This window comes from Brachyistius frenatus, unplaced genomic scaffold (assembly GCF_029030835.1).
Source record: "Brachyistius frenatus isolate BFR_SWC_R1_liver_20210118 unplaced genomic scaffold, ASM2903083v1 Contig_12, whole genome shotgun sequence".
NCBI lineage: Eukaryota > Metazoa > Chordata > Actinopteri > Embiotocidae > Brachyistius > Brachyistius frenatus.
In genome coordinates this window covers 2,628,150-2,643,928 of record NW_027210611.1, presented here as the reverse complement: position 1 = coordinate 2,643,928, position 15,779 = coordinate 2,628,150, and the positions used below count along the sequence as shown (strand labels likewise).

The window sequence follows — 15,779 nt, the reverse complement described above, 5'->3', positions numbered from 1 at the left end:
AAAGGAGCCTCATGAAATCACAAGCATCAATGTTTTGTTTTGTTTCTGAGAACTTGTTGAAAAGATAGAGGGAAGGTGTCCCACAAGGAAGATGCAGGAGAACAAATGAGAAGAAGTCCACGTTATTGTGGAATCAAAATGGCAAGAAATATAATGCTAAATATTTCCCTTACCTCTGACTGTCAGAGAAGCAGTGGAGGTGTTGTTTCCCACGGTGAAAGTGACTGTCCCCGAGTCAGCTGTAGTGACACCTCTGAGAGTGAGGCTGTGCACCCGGCCTTCAATCTTGATCAGGTTCATCGCATTGTCCTGTAGTGGGACGTCCTGCAGTTTCCACTGGGCCTGAGGTGTCTCCTCGTGAGAAACCAGACACTCAAAATGGACATCTTCACCCTCATATACAACGCAGCTCTCCAAGAACTTCAGTATGTTGACGTTGACATCTGTTTGACAAATACAGTCCAGCAGCACACGTAGTTTGCTGAAGTTAAGTTGTGCAGAAGTTGATTATGTTTATGAAAGATTTCTGCTGAGCTGATATTATAAGTAGCAAGTGAAGAAAAACAGAGTGGGGTGTGTTAATGTTTGTGAGGAGACATGAGCGACGAGCACAAATGTGGAGACCAGTGATCATGCTCAACAGAAACGTGTGCAAAAAACTAGAAGTGCTTTAAAAACAGGGAACTGTAAAGCAGAAGGAAGATGAGACGAGAAAGAATACTTAAACGTTTAGATGAAGTTAAGAAAAGCCCAAACAGGACATTTAGATGAAAGGTTGATGGACTTCATGCTCAAGCTTTGTGAGAAGATGGTGAATAAGATGGAGCGACGTAGAACATGAAGAATGATTGGACTCAAGTGGGTGAATGAGAAGAACAGCCTCGATTAAAAAGTCTTACCCTTCACAGTGAGGACAGCGGAGGTCTTCTGACAGCCTGTATCACAGGAGTATTCTCCAGAGTCACTTCCCTGCAGTTTATAGATGACAAGCTCGAATACAGTTCCTTCCTGTTTCAGGTGATACTTGCTGCTGGACGTCAGCACCATGTTGCCACACTTCCAGACTACAATGGCTCCTGGATTTGTGGTTTCACAGCGAAGATTAGCACTCTCTCCTGCCTGTCTTTCAATGTTCTGTAGCTGGGTTTTGAAAAGGACAGGCTGGGCTGCAGGAAATCGAGGAAATGAAGAGAAAAGTTTACGAGAAATGACAGCACGCGTAAATTTGATCCAAGCTTCAGCCTTCCAAAAAGTAAGAACCAGAAGTAGAAGTTATACTGTGCGTATTCAAGTCTCTAGATTTGAGTCTGAAACCCAAAGTTCAGTCACACAGTTTCAACAAAGCTAAAGCAAAATGCCACTCAAGTAGTTCAACTACAAACAACAGGTTGCAGCAAGCATACCCTTCACAGCTAGATGTGCAGTGCTTTGATGGTCACCCGTGTCACAGGTGTAACTCCCAGAATCCTCTGGGTCTACATCGTGGATTACTAGTGTAGCCAGGTGTCCTGTTTGTCTAATTTCATACTTGGCACAAGGACAAAGACCAAGTTCTCCTTTTCTCCACTCCAAAGGAACACTGGGTTTAGAAAGCTCACAGTGTAATGAGACACTGTCTCCCTCATCAGCCGTTTGACTTCCCAGCTCTCTTGTGAAAACAACTGGGATTGCTGATGAACAAAAATAAATCAGTAATTAACGATGAAATAAGGAAAAGAAGTGATGAAATATAGTGAGATAAAGAGAAATTAATTCATGAATGAAATCAAAGACTTGATGGAAGTCGACGACAACATGAGATAGATGCCTCCATCCTACCATTTACTACAAGAGATGCTGAGCTTTGCGTGTCCTCTGAGCAGCATGAGTAGCTTCCTGTGTCTTCAGGTCTCAAATCAAGGATCTGTAGCTCATAACTGAGTCCTATTTGTTTCATCTGGCATTTTTCTCCATGACTCAGGACTTCAGTTTCTTTCTTCCAATCTACATGGAGTCCAGGTTTGGAGAGCTCACAGTGCAGAGTGACACTACCTCCCTCCTCAGCTACTTGGCTCACCAGGTCTTGAATGAATACAACTGGAAAAACTGGGGATTGAATACATTAAACAAGGTGTTGATGTGTATCGTTGAAAGCCACAGGCTTTCAGGTTTGATACCAGATGAAGACAGAAGTTTGCTCTGTAAAAAGGTTAATTCTTTACTTACCTGACAGATTATAGGAACTTTTATTGTAAAAACTAAAATAGAAACCAAAACAAGTCTAATGTCTGTTTTAACACATACACACATACATACACAACACTGATTCACAGTCAATGATCATTGTGCCCATTCAAGAGTATCCAAACATTTACAAAGTCTGTCAACTGTTATTTTCTGAAGGACAACAATAACCCAAAATACAGCAAATCCATCATTCACAGGTGAATAACAAGTGAGCAACGTCTAAGCAGGCTAAATACACACCATACAAAAATCCAAAGGGAAAACAACAACAATAAAAGGGAAATAAACATTGCGCAGGTGCCACAAATTCTACCTTGTCCTTTCACTTTGGCATCCAGCTCTTTAGACTCTGGCAAGAGGATGACTTCAGAACCAATAAGATTTTATTTTTCTGCAAGTGCAACTAATTTAATAGACCCTTAAATATCGACTGTGATAAACACAATGCACAACAAATACAGGTTTCAGATGAATGAAGCAAAAAAGGCCTGTTGCTAAACTTATAAACTGCACAAAAAATACCAACAATACTGAACGTGAGTGATTAACCGGCAATGTGCAACTTCCAACTCTTCAACCAACAAATAAGGCAGACTGTAGACCAAACCCTCAAGACACGAGGACGTCTGAATGTTTAACACAGTATTGCAGCATGTTTTTTTTTTTTTTAGAAAAAGCCTAACAAACAAAAACCCACAGTACAAAGAGAACAAACTCTCTCAAACACCAGCACATACCCTCCACTTTCTTTTTGGATTCCTGCTTCTCAGCTTCAACTTTGGAAGTCACTGCTGAAGCTGGTGACTTCTTTGCTGTAACTGCAGCAATGCAGACATATTTAAGTGTAGGTTTTAATTAAACTTATATAAACTGGAATTTGATAAACAGACTGAACGATGCAACAAAAGCAAGATCCTTCACATGTTTTAAAGCCACAATGTCCAAGACAACACATTTACACTTGATTCTCACTGTCTGAGATTAGCAGTGGTAAAAGCCATTACATGATTCAGATGATAAAATAAACTCATGCAATACCTGGGGAGAGCAGTATCTTAATGTACAGACAGTGCCATGACCAAGAGCTTCTTCAGCAAAAAAAAGTAGCACAGTCGCGAAAGGCAACCAACATCATCACATGGAAACATGGCGACTACAGATCTGACAATCACAAGGCTCATTTCATAATGTACTGCATTAATCCAAGGAGCAATTGCCAAGTACATATGCAATATGTATTCATCTCCAACATTAAATTAGAAAATAACTCGATCATAACATCAGCAATCACTGCACTAGCTTGAGCTTTTCAAAAACTGCACAGGACAATATACAGATTGAAGCCCAAACCACAACATGTTGCATGTCTCGCAAACCAACATATTTTTTCGGGTATCATCACTACTGATGACTGGCACTGTACCTACTAGAAAGATAACATCTGCTGACAAAGCTGTCCTTTGCTACTGTATTTCTGCCTGTTAACATACTACCACAACCGTGAGAAGCACAGTCAACAAAAGGAACCAGGAACAATGAACAATGAATGTATGTTTGATAAGGCAGGGGAAAAACGTCACATGGCAGGATAATATTATGCAAAGAATGTACCAAAAATGTAACAGACTAAAAGTAATGATTTGTCTAGTAAAGTAAAAAAGTATGCAGCATCAAAAACATGAAATACATTTAACCAAGTAAATGTAACCTGTTTCTGCCCACAAGTTAAATGCTTTTATGCTACTATTAAAACCCTCATTATCCGTGTTGTTTAAAATAGTTTTGGATTTCAATCTTCAAATTTAACCATAAAAATCTATTTAAATGTTTCAGCCAAACATTTAGCAGAGCAAAACTCCCCACATGTGGCAACACAAGGACTGTGGCAGTAATGTGTTCTATACAGCAAAGAAGCAGGAAGTCAACAAAGAGCTAAAACTCTTGCATACCTTCTACTGGCTCTTTGGTGCCCTGCCTGTGGGTATCTTGTTTGGCCGCTTTTCCAGCAATCGTCTTCTCAGCAGGGGTAAAGCACCTCATTAACCTCACAATCTTACAGACGTGAGTCTAATAACTTGAAGACAACAGGCAACCAGAGCCAGTAAAGCACACAACCACAAAGGATGCAAACTCCACTGCCACCTGCTACTGCCACCTGCTTACAACTCTGAATAATGTCTTTACATTAAATTAAATATGCTGATGGCTATATAATAACTGTCAAAACAAGTGAAATCTGTAACAATGAGAAGCAATTAAAATCTTTCAAAATAGAAAAAGCTACAATCAAAGACAATAAAACCTCTGTGCCCTCTCAAAGATCATCATATCAGCAATTGAACACAGCAATAATCCAAAACAGTACAAACAAAGTGCCAAACATACAGCAAACAAATGTTTGCTGTTCAACACACAACTGAAGAACAAAGCGTCAAACCAAACAGCCAATACAGTATTTGTGACAGAATGGAAGTGACATAATAGCCACATACAAGAGAGCCCCCAAGAAAACAAAGACCATCTTCATTATTGTGTTTCAGCCATTCACCTTGCAACATGAAACTGAACAGACACTGAAGCCAAACTGAAGTACAATCTCTTTACATATTTTCCAGTCCTGTTTTTGTTACAAGCCTCACATGACACATTTGCAACATTGATAAAGTCACAGAATCCAACAACAGTCACGCAAACATGTGTTGCATTACCTTCACCTCCCTCTTTGAGCTCTCTTGAACCTCTCTCAGTGTCTTCTTTCAGCAGCTGCTGTTTTGGAGTCTGTCCAGTAGCTGGCACTGTCACGGCTATAACAATTGAACACACCATCGAGCCCACAATTTGAATTTGCCATAGGAAAGTACCAGCCATATGCAATACTCAAGTCTTATGGCATAAACAACAGAGCTTTCTCATTTTGCCATACCAACAGTCAGGCTGCATGCAACGAAATGACCCCGAGACCACAGAAATCCACAGATGTTGAGACTGACATTTTTTTTCTTCAATACTAGCACCAGCCGCGAAAATGTGACACAAATCATGACATGATTAAATCGGGAATAAAGTCACCACGTTTGCCAGCAGGCACATGAAATAGAGCAGATTAGGTCAAAAACAGAAAACAACAGCAAACACATGTTTAGCCTGAAAGCAACGACACACTTCATGAGCCAGCAAGTTTCTGTTTGATGACAAGAGTCAGCAGCCGGCCGAGGAGAGACAATATTTCAATTATTTTTCTTAATTTTGACTGCCATTTGACAAAGCACTGCGCTGCACAGACTTAAATGCACAACACAAATGGACTACACAAAAGGCACAGCTGAGAACCCTCACAAAATTACCTTCTACTGTTTCATTTATCTCTTGCCTCTTGTGCTCGTCTTTAGAAGCTATGGATGGAGATTCAGGCATCTTGGCTGAAATGCAAGTATTATACAGTTATAGAAATACTCGACAAACCTTCAGGGGTCTCTGACCACACATATAACAAAATGGACAATGATTTTATACCACACACACAAGTAAACTATAGACATCCAACAGCAGGTATCATTCTTAAACCATTAGCAGGATACCACCACAACAAAGACTGCAAAAACACAGTGAAAATCCATAAAACTGAAGGATCATTTGACACAGCAGAAACATAAAACTAAAGCCCAAAAAAATCTGGTAAATTTATCGATCATAACTTATATAGATGACAAGGTACAGGCCCAATTTAATGGAAGACTGCACATGGCAACACAAAGTCCATTGACAAGATGAACAGAGTACATACAGCTGAAAGTCAAACTAGCACATCAACATCTTCCCTCCATACCTTCCATCATTTCTTTGGTCTCCTGCCTTTTAGATTCTGGTTTAGCTGCTGAAGGAGAAGTTGACAGCTTCACAACTGAGAGGAAATAATTTAAATTCAGTTTGCTGTAACATACTTGATCATGTGCGGTTATATGAACGGAAAACAAAATATCAGCGAACAAAATGGTTTAAAAAGCAGGTTCAGGAACGATTAAACAATAAAACACAGCAACTCTAGTAAAACAAGAATGAGGATCAGTTGGCTTGTCTGAATAAATACTGTCAACAAGAAATGTTTGTGGACCAACAAACATATATTGTCCATGACCAAACAAAAACATAAGCCACATAAAAGAGCAGCAACAAGTAAGGTCTGGTAAACTGTGAAGTAAAAAGAGAAGATTTCTAACTGTTTTATGAAGTGCTCATTAGGAAAAGGTCCAAGAAGGGATTCAAAATCTTCTCAGAAATATCAAAACTCAAAGTGTCACAGCACAGAGCGCACAAAATAAAAGCGATCCAGACCAAGACAAAGACTTTCAAACTGTTGGACCACTACAATGTGAGGAAACCATTGGATGAATTTGATGTTAGACACCCACAAGAATGAAATTTCATGAGCCAGCACAGAAACAAAACAACAAAAAACAAAGGAAAAGTGATAGACATTTCAGAGCCACAAGCGCTTCAGTCAGACAAAATATACAATTCAGACAAATTTTATACAATTATTCCTCCAAATTAAGTCATTCAATATCAATTTCAAAATAATCTGTGACTAAATGTGAACAATAAATTGCCAGTAGTGACAAAAATGAAGAGGAAGAAAAGCTACGCCATAACACGTGAGAAATATTACTGTATTACAAAGACAAATGTAAATATACAGTAGAGGTTTAAATCACAACTCTCCCTACCCTTAATCTTGAGGCTGGCTGTGGTCTTCTGGTCTCCACACACACAGCTGTAGTCTCCACTGTCTTCTGGCACCACTTTGTTGATCAGGAGTTCATTCACAGAGGCCTTCTGCTTCATCTGGTACTTTTCTCCAGACTTCAGGACCTGTGTTCCCTTCTTCCACTCCACTGGGACTCCAGGTTTAGACAGCTCACAGCTCAAAGTGACACTGTTTCCCTCCTCAGCCTCCTGGCTCTCTATCTTCTGTTTGAAGGTCACTGGTTGGGCTGAAGCATTTATTATTTGGTTAGTAACCATTGGCATGCAATGATATAAAATACTTATAAAAAAATTTTTTTTTTTAAATTGTAAAACCCATGGAGAAACTGCAATCCATAATGACATGTAGGATCTGTAAGAAAAATATTTACATCGAAAAGTTGCTCTAAACAATTTTTTACAAAACGCAGCACTGACTGACTCTGAAAATCCTCTCCCTACCCTTAATCTTGAGGCTGGCTGTGGTCTTCTGGTCTCCACACACACAGCTGTAGTCTCCACTGTCTTCTGGCACCACTTTGTTGATCAGGAGTTCATTCACAGAGGCCTTCTTCTTCATCTGGTACTTTTCTCCAGTCTTCAGGACCTGTGTTCCCTTCTTCCACTCCACTGGGACTCCAGGTTTAGATAGTTCACAACTCAGTGTGACACTGTTTCCCTCTTCAGCCTCCTGGTTGTCCAAATTCTGTTTGAAAGTTGCTGGTTGGGCTGAAGATTTATTAGCTGATTAGTAACCAATGCCATTACATAAAATACAAAGAAAATACTTAAATAAAAATATTCAAAAAACAAATAAGAACACAAAAAAAAAAAAAACACTGACAGTTCACAACCGGTGATAACACGCAGACTCCCCAACAAATGTGTCTAAATATGCACCTAAACAGTAAAAACCTGTTCCATTCAATAAAAAAAATACTCGAACTAACTCTTTGAAAATCCTCTCCCTACCCTTAATCTTGAGGCTGGCTGTGGTCTTCTGGTCTCCACACACACAGCTGTAGTCTCCACTGTCTTCTGGCACCACTTTGTTGATCAGGAGTTCATTCACAGAGGCCTTCTGTTTCATCTGGTACTTTTCTCCAGTCTTCAGGACCTGTGTTCCCTTCTTCCACTCCACTGGGACTCCAGGTTTAGACAGCTCACAGCTCAGAGTGACACTATTGCCCTCCTCATCCTCCTGGTTGTCCAACTTCTGTTTGAAAGTTGCTGGTTGGGCTGAAGATTTATTAGCTGGTTAGTAACCAATGGCATGCCATTACATAAAACATAGAAAGACATATACAACAAAAACAAAATGACAAACCCAGAAAAATTGCAATCCACAATAACATCCCAACTCTAAAACAGATGTCTCTAAATATGAACCTGAACTGAAAAGTTGCTCTGAACATTTTCCTTAAAAAAAAAACAACTACATTGACGAACTCTGAAAATCCTCTCCCTACCCTTAATCTTGAGGCTGGCTGTGGTCTTCTGGTCTCCACACACACAGCTGTAGTCTCCACTGTCTTCTGGCACCACTTTGTTGATCAGGAGTTCATTCACAGAGGCCTTCTTCTTCATCTGGTACTTTTCTCCAGTCTTCAGGACCTGTGTTCCCTTCTTCCACTCCACTGGGACTCCAGGTTTAGACAGTTCACAGCTCAGTGTGACACTGTTTCCCTCCTCAGCCTCCTGGTTGTCCAACTTCTGTTTGAAAGTTGCTGGTTGGGCTGAAGATTTATTAGCTGGTTAGTAACCAATGGCATGCCATTACATAAAATACAAAGAAAATACTTGAATAAAAACATTTAAAAAACAAATAAGAACACAAAAAAACAACAACAACACTGACAGTTCACAACCGGTGATAACACGCAGACTCCCCAACAAATGTGTCTAAATATGCACCTAAACAGTAAAAACCTGTTCCATTCAATAAAAAAAATACTCGAACTAACTCTTTGAAAATCCTCTCCCTACCCTTAATCTTGAGGCTGGCTGTGGTCTTCTGGTCTCCACATACACAGCTGTAGTCTCCACTGTCTTCTGGCACCACTTTGTTGATCAGGAGTTCATTCACAGAGGCCTTCTGTTTCATCTGGTACTTTTCTCCAGTCTTCAGGACCTGTGTTCCCTTCTTCCACTCCACTGGGACTCCAGGTTTAGACAGCTCACAGCTCAGAGTGACACTATTGCCCTCCTCATCCTCCTGGTTGTCCAACTTCTGTTTGAAAGTTGCTGGTTGGGCTGAAGATTTATTAGCTGGTTAGTAACCAATGGCATGCCATTACATAAAACATAGAAAGACATATACAACAAAAACAAAATGACAAACCCAGAAAAACTGCAATCCACAATAACATCCCAACTCTAAAACAGATGTCTCTAAATATGAACCTGAACTGAAAAGTTGCTCTGAACATTTCCCTTAAAAAAAAAAAACTACATTGACGAACTCTGAAAATCCTCTCCCTACCCTTAATCTTGAGGCTGGCTGTGGTCTTCTGGTCTCCACACACACAGCTGTAGTCTCCACTGTCTTCTGGCACCACTTTGTTGATCAGGAGTTCATTCACAGAGGCCTTCTTCTTCATCTGGTACTTTTCTCCAGTCTTCAGGACCTGTGTTCCCTTCTTCCACTCCACTGGGACTCCAGGTTTAGACAGCTCACAGCTCAGTGTGACACTGTTTCCCTCTTCAGCCTCCTGGTTGTCCAACTTCTGTTTGAAAGTTGCTGGTTGGGCTGAAGATTTATTAGCTGGTTAGTAACCAATGGCATGCCATTACATAAAATACAAAGAAAATACTTGAATAAAAATATTTAAAAAAACAATAAGAACACAAAAAAACAACAACAACACTGACAGTTCACAACCGGTGATAACATGCAGACTCCACAACAAATGTGTCTAAATATGCACCTAAACAGTAAAAACTTGTTCCATTCAATAAAAAAAATACTCGAACTAACTCTTTGAAAATCCTCTGCCTACCCTTAATCTTGAGGCTGGCTGTGGTCTTCTGGTCTCCACACACACAGCTGTAGTCTCCACTGTCTTCTGGCACCACTTTGTTGATCAGGAGTTCATTCACAGAGGCCTTCTGTTTCATCTGGTACTTTTCTCCAGTCTTCAGGACCTGTGTTCCCTTCTTCCACTCCACTGGGACTCCAGGTTTAGACAGCTCACAGCTCAGAGTGACACCGTTTCCCTCCTCAGCCTCTTCACTCTTTAGCTTTTGTATGAAGGTTGCCGGCAATGCTGCACAAGCAAGTTTTTATTACTTTATGCACATGCAAAATGAATAGTTGCACAAAGGTTTAAACCTAATATGACAAAGTTTAGGCAACTGAAGTAAAACTCTTGTCAAAAAAGACATCATGAATCCGTACCATTGACTTTCAAGGTTGCAGATGTCTTCTTGTCCCCACACGCGCAAGAATACTCTCCACTATCTTCGACCTTCAAATTTGTAATCTGAAGTATACACGAGGTCTCCTTCTGCTTCATGTCGTACTTCTCTCCTGGTTGGATAATTTCAGAGCCTTTCTTCCACTGAATGGTGGCTGCAGGTTTTGATAACTCACAGCACAGTGTCACAGTCTCCCCTTCCTTTTTATCCTGGTTTTTGAGCTCCTTGTTAAAACTGGCTGGCAGAGCTAAAATAAAATGAACAATGACTTAATTATATGAAATACGGGGTTGGATTGTGTTTGGTTGTAATGCGGGATGAAAAATCATTAGGAGGCGTAAATGGTGGGTGAGTTGATGTGCCACAGTTGTCCAGCATTTCTCTTTGGAACCTAAATATTATTCCAGAGTTGGGATGATGTTCCCTTTGCTAAAGGTTTATCTACTAGAGGCATCTAATTACCAAGGGATCAAACCTTTTGTTACTGTACAACAGAATGAAATCCTTTCTTAAATTCACAAAGGATAGCAAGACAATGCATTTGAGTACAGGTCACTTAGAAACATCAGCACATGCTAATGGATCTCATTCAGTTTGCGGATGTGAAAACAATCTCAGTCACACAAATCTCAGGACAAAGAGGATTGAAATCACACTGAACACAAAAGTAAAGCTTAGCCTTCAGTGACACACATAATGCAAATGATTTGGAACAAATATCTATTCGAAAAATAGGAAGGCTTTAGCAACAATTGTTTGGATCTGTAGCAGTTTCAACAAATCTACATCACTGGCCAAAAGTTTTGAGAATGACACCAATATTAATTTTCACAAAGTTTGCTGCCTCAGTTTTTATGATGGCAATTTGCATATACTCCAGAATGTTATGAAGAGTGATCAGATGAATTGCAATTAATTGCAAAGTCCCTCTTTGCAATGAAAATGAACTTAATCCCCCCAAAAACATTTCCACTGCATTTCAGCCCTGCCACAAAAGGAGAAACTAACATCATGTCAGTGATTCTCAAGTTAACACAGATGAGAGTGTTGACAAGGACAAGGCTGGCGATTACTCTGTCATGCTGATTGAGTTAGAATAACAGACTGGAAGCTTTAAAAGGAGGGTGGTGCTTGAAATCATTGTTCTTCCTCTGTTAACCACGGTTAACAGGAAGGAAAGGAAACATGTGCAGTCATCATTGCTTTGCACAAAAAGGGCTTCACAGGCAAGGATATTGCTGCTTGTAAGATTGCACCAAAATCAACCATTTATCAGATCATTAAGAACTTCAAGGAGAGAGGTTCAATTGTTGTGAAGAAGGCTTCAGGGCGCCCAAGAAAGTCCAGCAAGCTCCAGGACCATCTCCTAAAATTGATTCAGCTGCGGGATCGGGGCACCACCAGTGCAGAGCTTGCTCAGGAATGGCAGCAGGCAGGTGTGAGTGCATCTGCACGCACAGTGAGGCGAAGACTTTTGGAGGATGGCCAGCTGTCAAGAAGGGCAGCAAAGAAGCCACTTCTCTCCAGGAAAAACATCCTGGGGTAAAGTCATTTTCTCTGATGAATCCCCTTTCCGATTGTTTGGGGCATCCAGAAAAAAGCTTGTCCGGAGAAGAAAAAGTGAGCGCTACCATCAGTCCTGTGTCATGCCAACAGTAAAGAATCCTGAGACCATTCATGTGTGGGGTTGCTTCTCAGCCAAAGGAGTGGGCTCACTCACAATTTTGCCTAAGAACACAGCCATGAATAAAGAATGGTACCAAAACATCCCCGAGAGCAACTTCTTCCAACCATCCAAGAACAGTTTGGTGACGAACAATGCCTTTTCCAGCATGATGGAGCGCCTTGCCATAAAGCAAAAGTGATAACTAAGTGGCTCGGGGAACAAAACATCAACATTTTGGGTCCATGGCCAGGAAACTCCCCAGACCTTAATCCCATTGAGAACTTGTGGTCAATCCTCAAAAGGCGGGTGGACAAACAAAAACCCACAAATTCTGACAAACTCCAAGCATTGATTATGCAAGAATGGGCTGCCATCAGTCAGAATGTGGCCCAGAAGTTAATTGACAGTATGCCAGGGCGAATTGCAGAGGTCTTGAAAAAGAAGGGTCAACACTGCAAATATTGACTTCGCATAAACTGAACGTAATTGTCAATAAAAGCCTTTGACACTTATGAAATGCTTGTAATTATACTTCAGTATACCATAGTAACATCGGACAAAAAGATCTAAAAATACTGAAGCAGCAAACTTTGTGAAAACCAATACTCGTGTCATTCTCAAAACTTTTGGCCAAGGCTGTACACTGTAAGTAGATTTGTAAGTGGCTGGAGAATATAGCATTAGATCTGACAAAACAGGATGTTTATCTAGTGATATTCAGCAGCTTCAGAGATAGTGAGTCTCAGGGAGCAAGTATCTAACGGGCAGAGAGTGGACACCACCCTCTACAGCTTCAATATTATTGAGGGGGCTTGGTTGCATTGGGGAGTGCTCTCAGGACATATATACATTAGGCAGATCGGTAGGACTGACACACAAACATACGTAGGAGATTCCCCTTCAGAAACAATGAGCATCCTCCGGCTTTCCCGCTTTCACCACAGATGGACTTTTAAAGCAAAACGAAACCTCAGTATGAGCTACGTGAACATGACATTCTCAAAGTACAGCATGAACAAACTGAAATGGGCACAAAAAAATCGGAATGCAACAAAATGTTCGACAGCATTCAATACAGGGAACAAAAACCATGCAAAATGTATCAACAGTGGGAGGAGAAGATAAATTCTTCAAAATATTCATATGGCTGATTTTGAGTTCGTACTTCATGCTAATATATGAATGTTTACAATTTTTCTTTTCATGAAAAAATACTGAACAATTGCTTAGTAATAATAATAATAGTAAAGTCTTATCATATCTAATGAAACCGGACATTCCACCAACTCTAAACAGAATTTGTGAACGTAATCAGTTGTGTAAAACAAAAACTTACTCCAAACTCATGTGTAGTTCAGCAAGATGGAAATAAATTTAGAATTTTCAGCGTCACCTTATTCATTCTTAAGTTCTCACCTTTGACGGTCACCTTTGCCATGCTCTTGGCAGTGCCCACATCACAAGTGTAGATATCGGTATCTTCCTCCTCCAGGTGTTTGATGGTGAGAGTTAAGACACCCTCCTTCTGGGACATCTCATATCGACCTCCAGCCTTCAGCTCTGTGTGCCCTTTAAGCCAGACCACTGTGGATGGGGTTTGTGCCATCTCACATTGCAACGTCACAGAGGTCTTCTCATCTGCTTGGCTGTCCTTCAGTGCCTTAGTGAATTTATGGATTGGTTCTGTAAAACAAAAACATCAGTGTTGTAATTTTAGGGTGCTTTCAAACCTACGTTGTTTGGGTCCCAACCTTCTGACTTTTCAGTTTGGTTCAAACCAAAATAGCAGGTGTGAAAGGTGGCATGTACCAAAGAGGTGGTCTCGGTGCGAATCAAACGGAACCACGGTTCAGCAATTTACAGTATAAAAACACTTTTTGGATGATTTGAATTTTCAAATCAATTAGAGGTGGACCTCTCATTAAACAATAGAACAAGAGAAAGACCTACAAAGGAAGTAAAAGTGAGCTGCAGTAGCCCACTGGTTTAATTGGAGACAAAGTATTTAATCCCATGGAGAAATCAAAAGTAAACTTAAACCAATGCATAAAAATACCAAAAGTTATAACTTATTTTCTGAGAGGAAAATAAGTGCTGATAGGAATGTCATAAGAATAAGAATAAGAATAAGAATAAGAATAAGAATAAGAATAAGAATAAGAATAAGAATAAGAAGAGTATAGTGGCAATTAAGTGCATTTTTTCATTCATTTTCTCCATTCACACAGAAAAGGCTACTGGCTAAATCGACAACACACCGATGTCAGATGCACATCTGTCTCCAAACCAATCACAATCAAGTATAGGGAGACGCAGCCCATGTGGGTGAATATGACAGGACGTAGGTATGCACAAAATTGCAATGTGAAACCAAAACTTAACTGAATCAAATGTATATAATTTTACAAAAACATGAACCTTGGTTTGGACCATGGTCCGAATTTTCAGCTGTAAACACCCTTAGGCACAATGTGAAACTCTAGGATTAACCTATAGTCGCTTAACATAAGATTATCCAAGAGCACATTCTATATTTTGTAAAGATATTGGTCAGCTTTTCAAGAAAATATTAAACGTGTTATCGTAGGTAAGTCTCATCAATGCTTGTCAAAGATGAAAGGTGCAGTAAGAAGTAAATTTGTCCTTTTCAGTCCTACCCTTGATTTCCAGCTTGGCTTTGATGGTTGCGCCTCCAACAACTTCACAACTGTACTCTCCAGAGTCCTGAGCCGACACATTATGGACGGTCAGCTTCATGACCTTATCTTGTTGGCTGATATTATACTTCTGGCTCTTTTTGATGGCTTTGCCCTCCTTGGTCCACGTCACAGTGGAACTAGCCTGCGTCACCTCACAGGTAAAAATGGCATCCTCCCCTTGAACAGCACAAATATTCTCTAGTCCCTTTGATACAGATGACGCTTTGCCTGCAACAGAGGTTGATAACATTTTATTTTAACACCTTAATATTTGGGACAGCCTTTTAAAAATTGATATGTGGCTCACCTTCAACTGTTAGTGTTGTTTTAGAGCTCAGGTCTGTAATGGTGAAGACCACCTCACCAGCATCAGCAGGGGTGACATCTTTAATAGTCAGCGTGTACTTGCGTCCTTTAGTGGAAATGTTAAATCTGCCTCCGTTTGTGATTGTTTGGCCGTTAACCGTCCAGGAGCACTCGTCTGTACTTTCTCGAGACAGGATGCACTCAAAGCTGCACATCTCTCCCTCATTCACCTCAGCTGACTTCAGCCATTTAGTGATTCCAATACCAATTTCTAGAGTAGAAAGAATAAGGTGTTTTATTGAACTGTATATTTCAACAGCTGTGTCAAGCAATACTGCATGTACAAAATTGGTAAAAAAAAAAAAAATACCCACCTCTAACTGTGACCTTTGACTTAGAAACCTCGGTGCCAAGATCACAGCTGTACTCCCCTGCATCTTCTTTGGTGACATCCTTGATGATCAGACCCAAAGACTTGCCTGTGTGAAGGAGCTCATATTTTGGTCCAGCTTTTAAGACTTTGCCTTCTTTTCTCCATGTGGGGGAAACTCTTGGCTTGGACGCCTCACACGCCAGAGTTATCATGCCTTTCTCTTCTCCAATGACATCATCTAGAGACTTGAGGAACACAGAAGGCTTCTCTGCAGGGCAAATGAAAAAGCAAATAATGACTGAGGGTCAGCCGCATTGACAGCATTTAAAAATCTAAATATAGACGACTT

At 40.4% G+C, this 15,779-nt stretch overlaps 1 protein-coding gene across 26 annotated transcripts in view; it reads right to left on the bottom strand.

Moving 5' to 3' along the window:
- The window catches only part of obscnb (obscurin, cytoskeletal calmodulin and titin-interacting RhoGEF b), a 60,937-nt gene that overhangs the window by 22,034 nt on the left and 23,124 nt on the right, over positions 1 to 15,779 (bottom strand). For 8 of the 26 annotated variants that reach the window (XM_069692171.1, XM_069692170.1, XM_069692172.1 and 5 more), the window contains 19 exons: positions 15,432 to 15,698; positions 15,059 to 15,328; positions 14,710 to 14,979; positions 13,469 to 13,735; positions 10,367 to 10,633; positions 9,969 to 10,235; positions 9,452 to 9,718; positions 8,956 to 9,222; positions 8,439 to 8,705; positions 7,942 to 8,208; positions 7,432 to 7,698; positions 6,951 to 7,217; positions 6,053 to 6,127; positions 5,571 to 5,645; positions 4,935 to 5,030; positions 1,819 to 2,085; positions 1,404 to 1,670; positions 900 to 1,166; positions 174 to 443 (listed from right to left, as the gene is read on the bottom strand). In XM_069692171.1, the coding sequence (XP_069548272.1) occupies positions 174 to 443; positions 900 to 1,166; positions 1,404 to 1,670; positions 1,819 to 2,085; positions 4,935 to 5,030; positions 5,571 to 5,645; positions 6,053 to 6,127; positions 6,951 to 7,217; positions 7,432 to 7,698; positions 7,942 to 8,208; positions 8,439 to 8,705; positions 8,956 to 9,222; positions 9,452 to 9,718; positions 9,969 to 10,235; positions 10,367 to 10,633; positions 13,469 to 13,735; positions 14,710 to 14,979; positions 15,059 to 15,328; positions 15,432 to 15,698 (4,527 nt within the window). The remainder of the gene's footprint in view (positions 1 to 173; positions 444 to 899; positions 1,167 to 1,403; positions 1,671 to 1,818; positions 2,086 to 4,934; positions 5,031 to 5,570; positions 5,646 to 6,052; positions 6,128 to 6,950; positions 7,218 to 7,431; positions 7,699 to 7,941; positions 8,209 to 8,438; positions 8,706 to 8,955; positions 9,223 to 9,451; positions 9,719 to 9,968; positions 10,236 to 10,366; positions 10,634 to 13,468; positions 13,736 to 14,709; positions 14,980 to 15,058; positions 15,329 to 15,431; positions 15,699 to 15,779) is intronic. The other 18 variants (XM_069692186.1, XM_069692189.1, XM_069692193.1 and 15 more) reach the window with 13 other exon arrangements.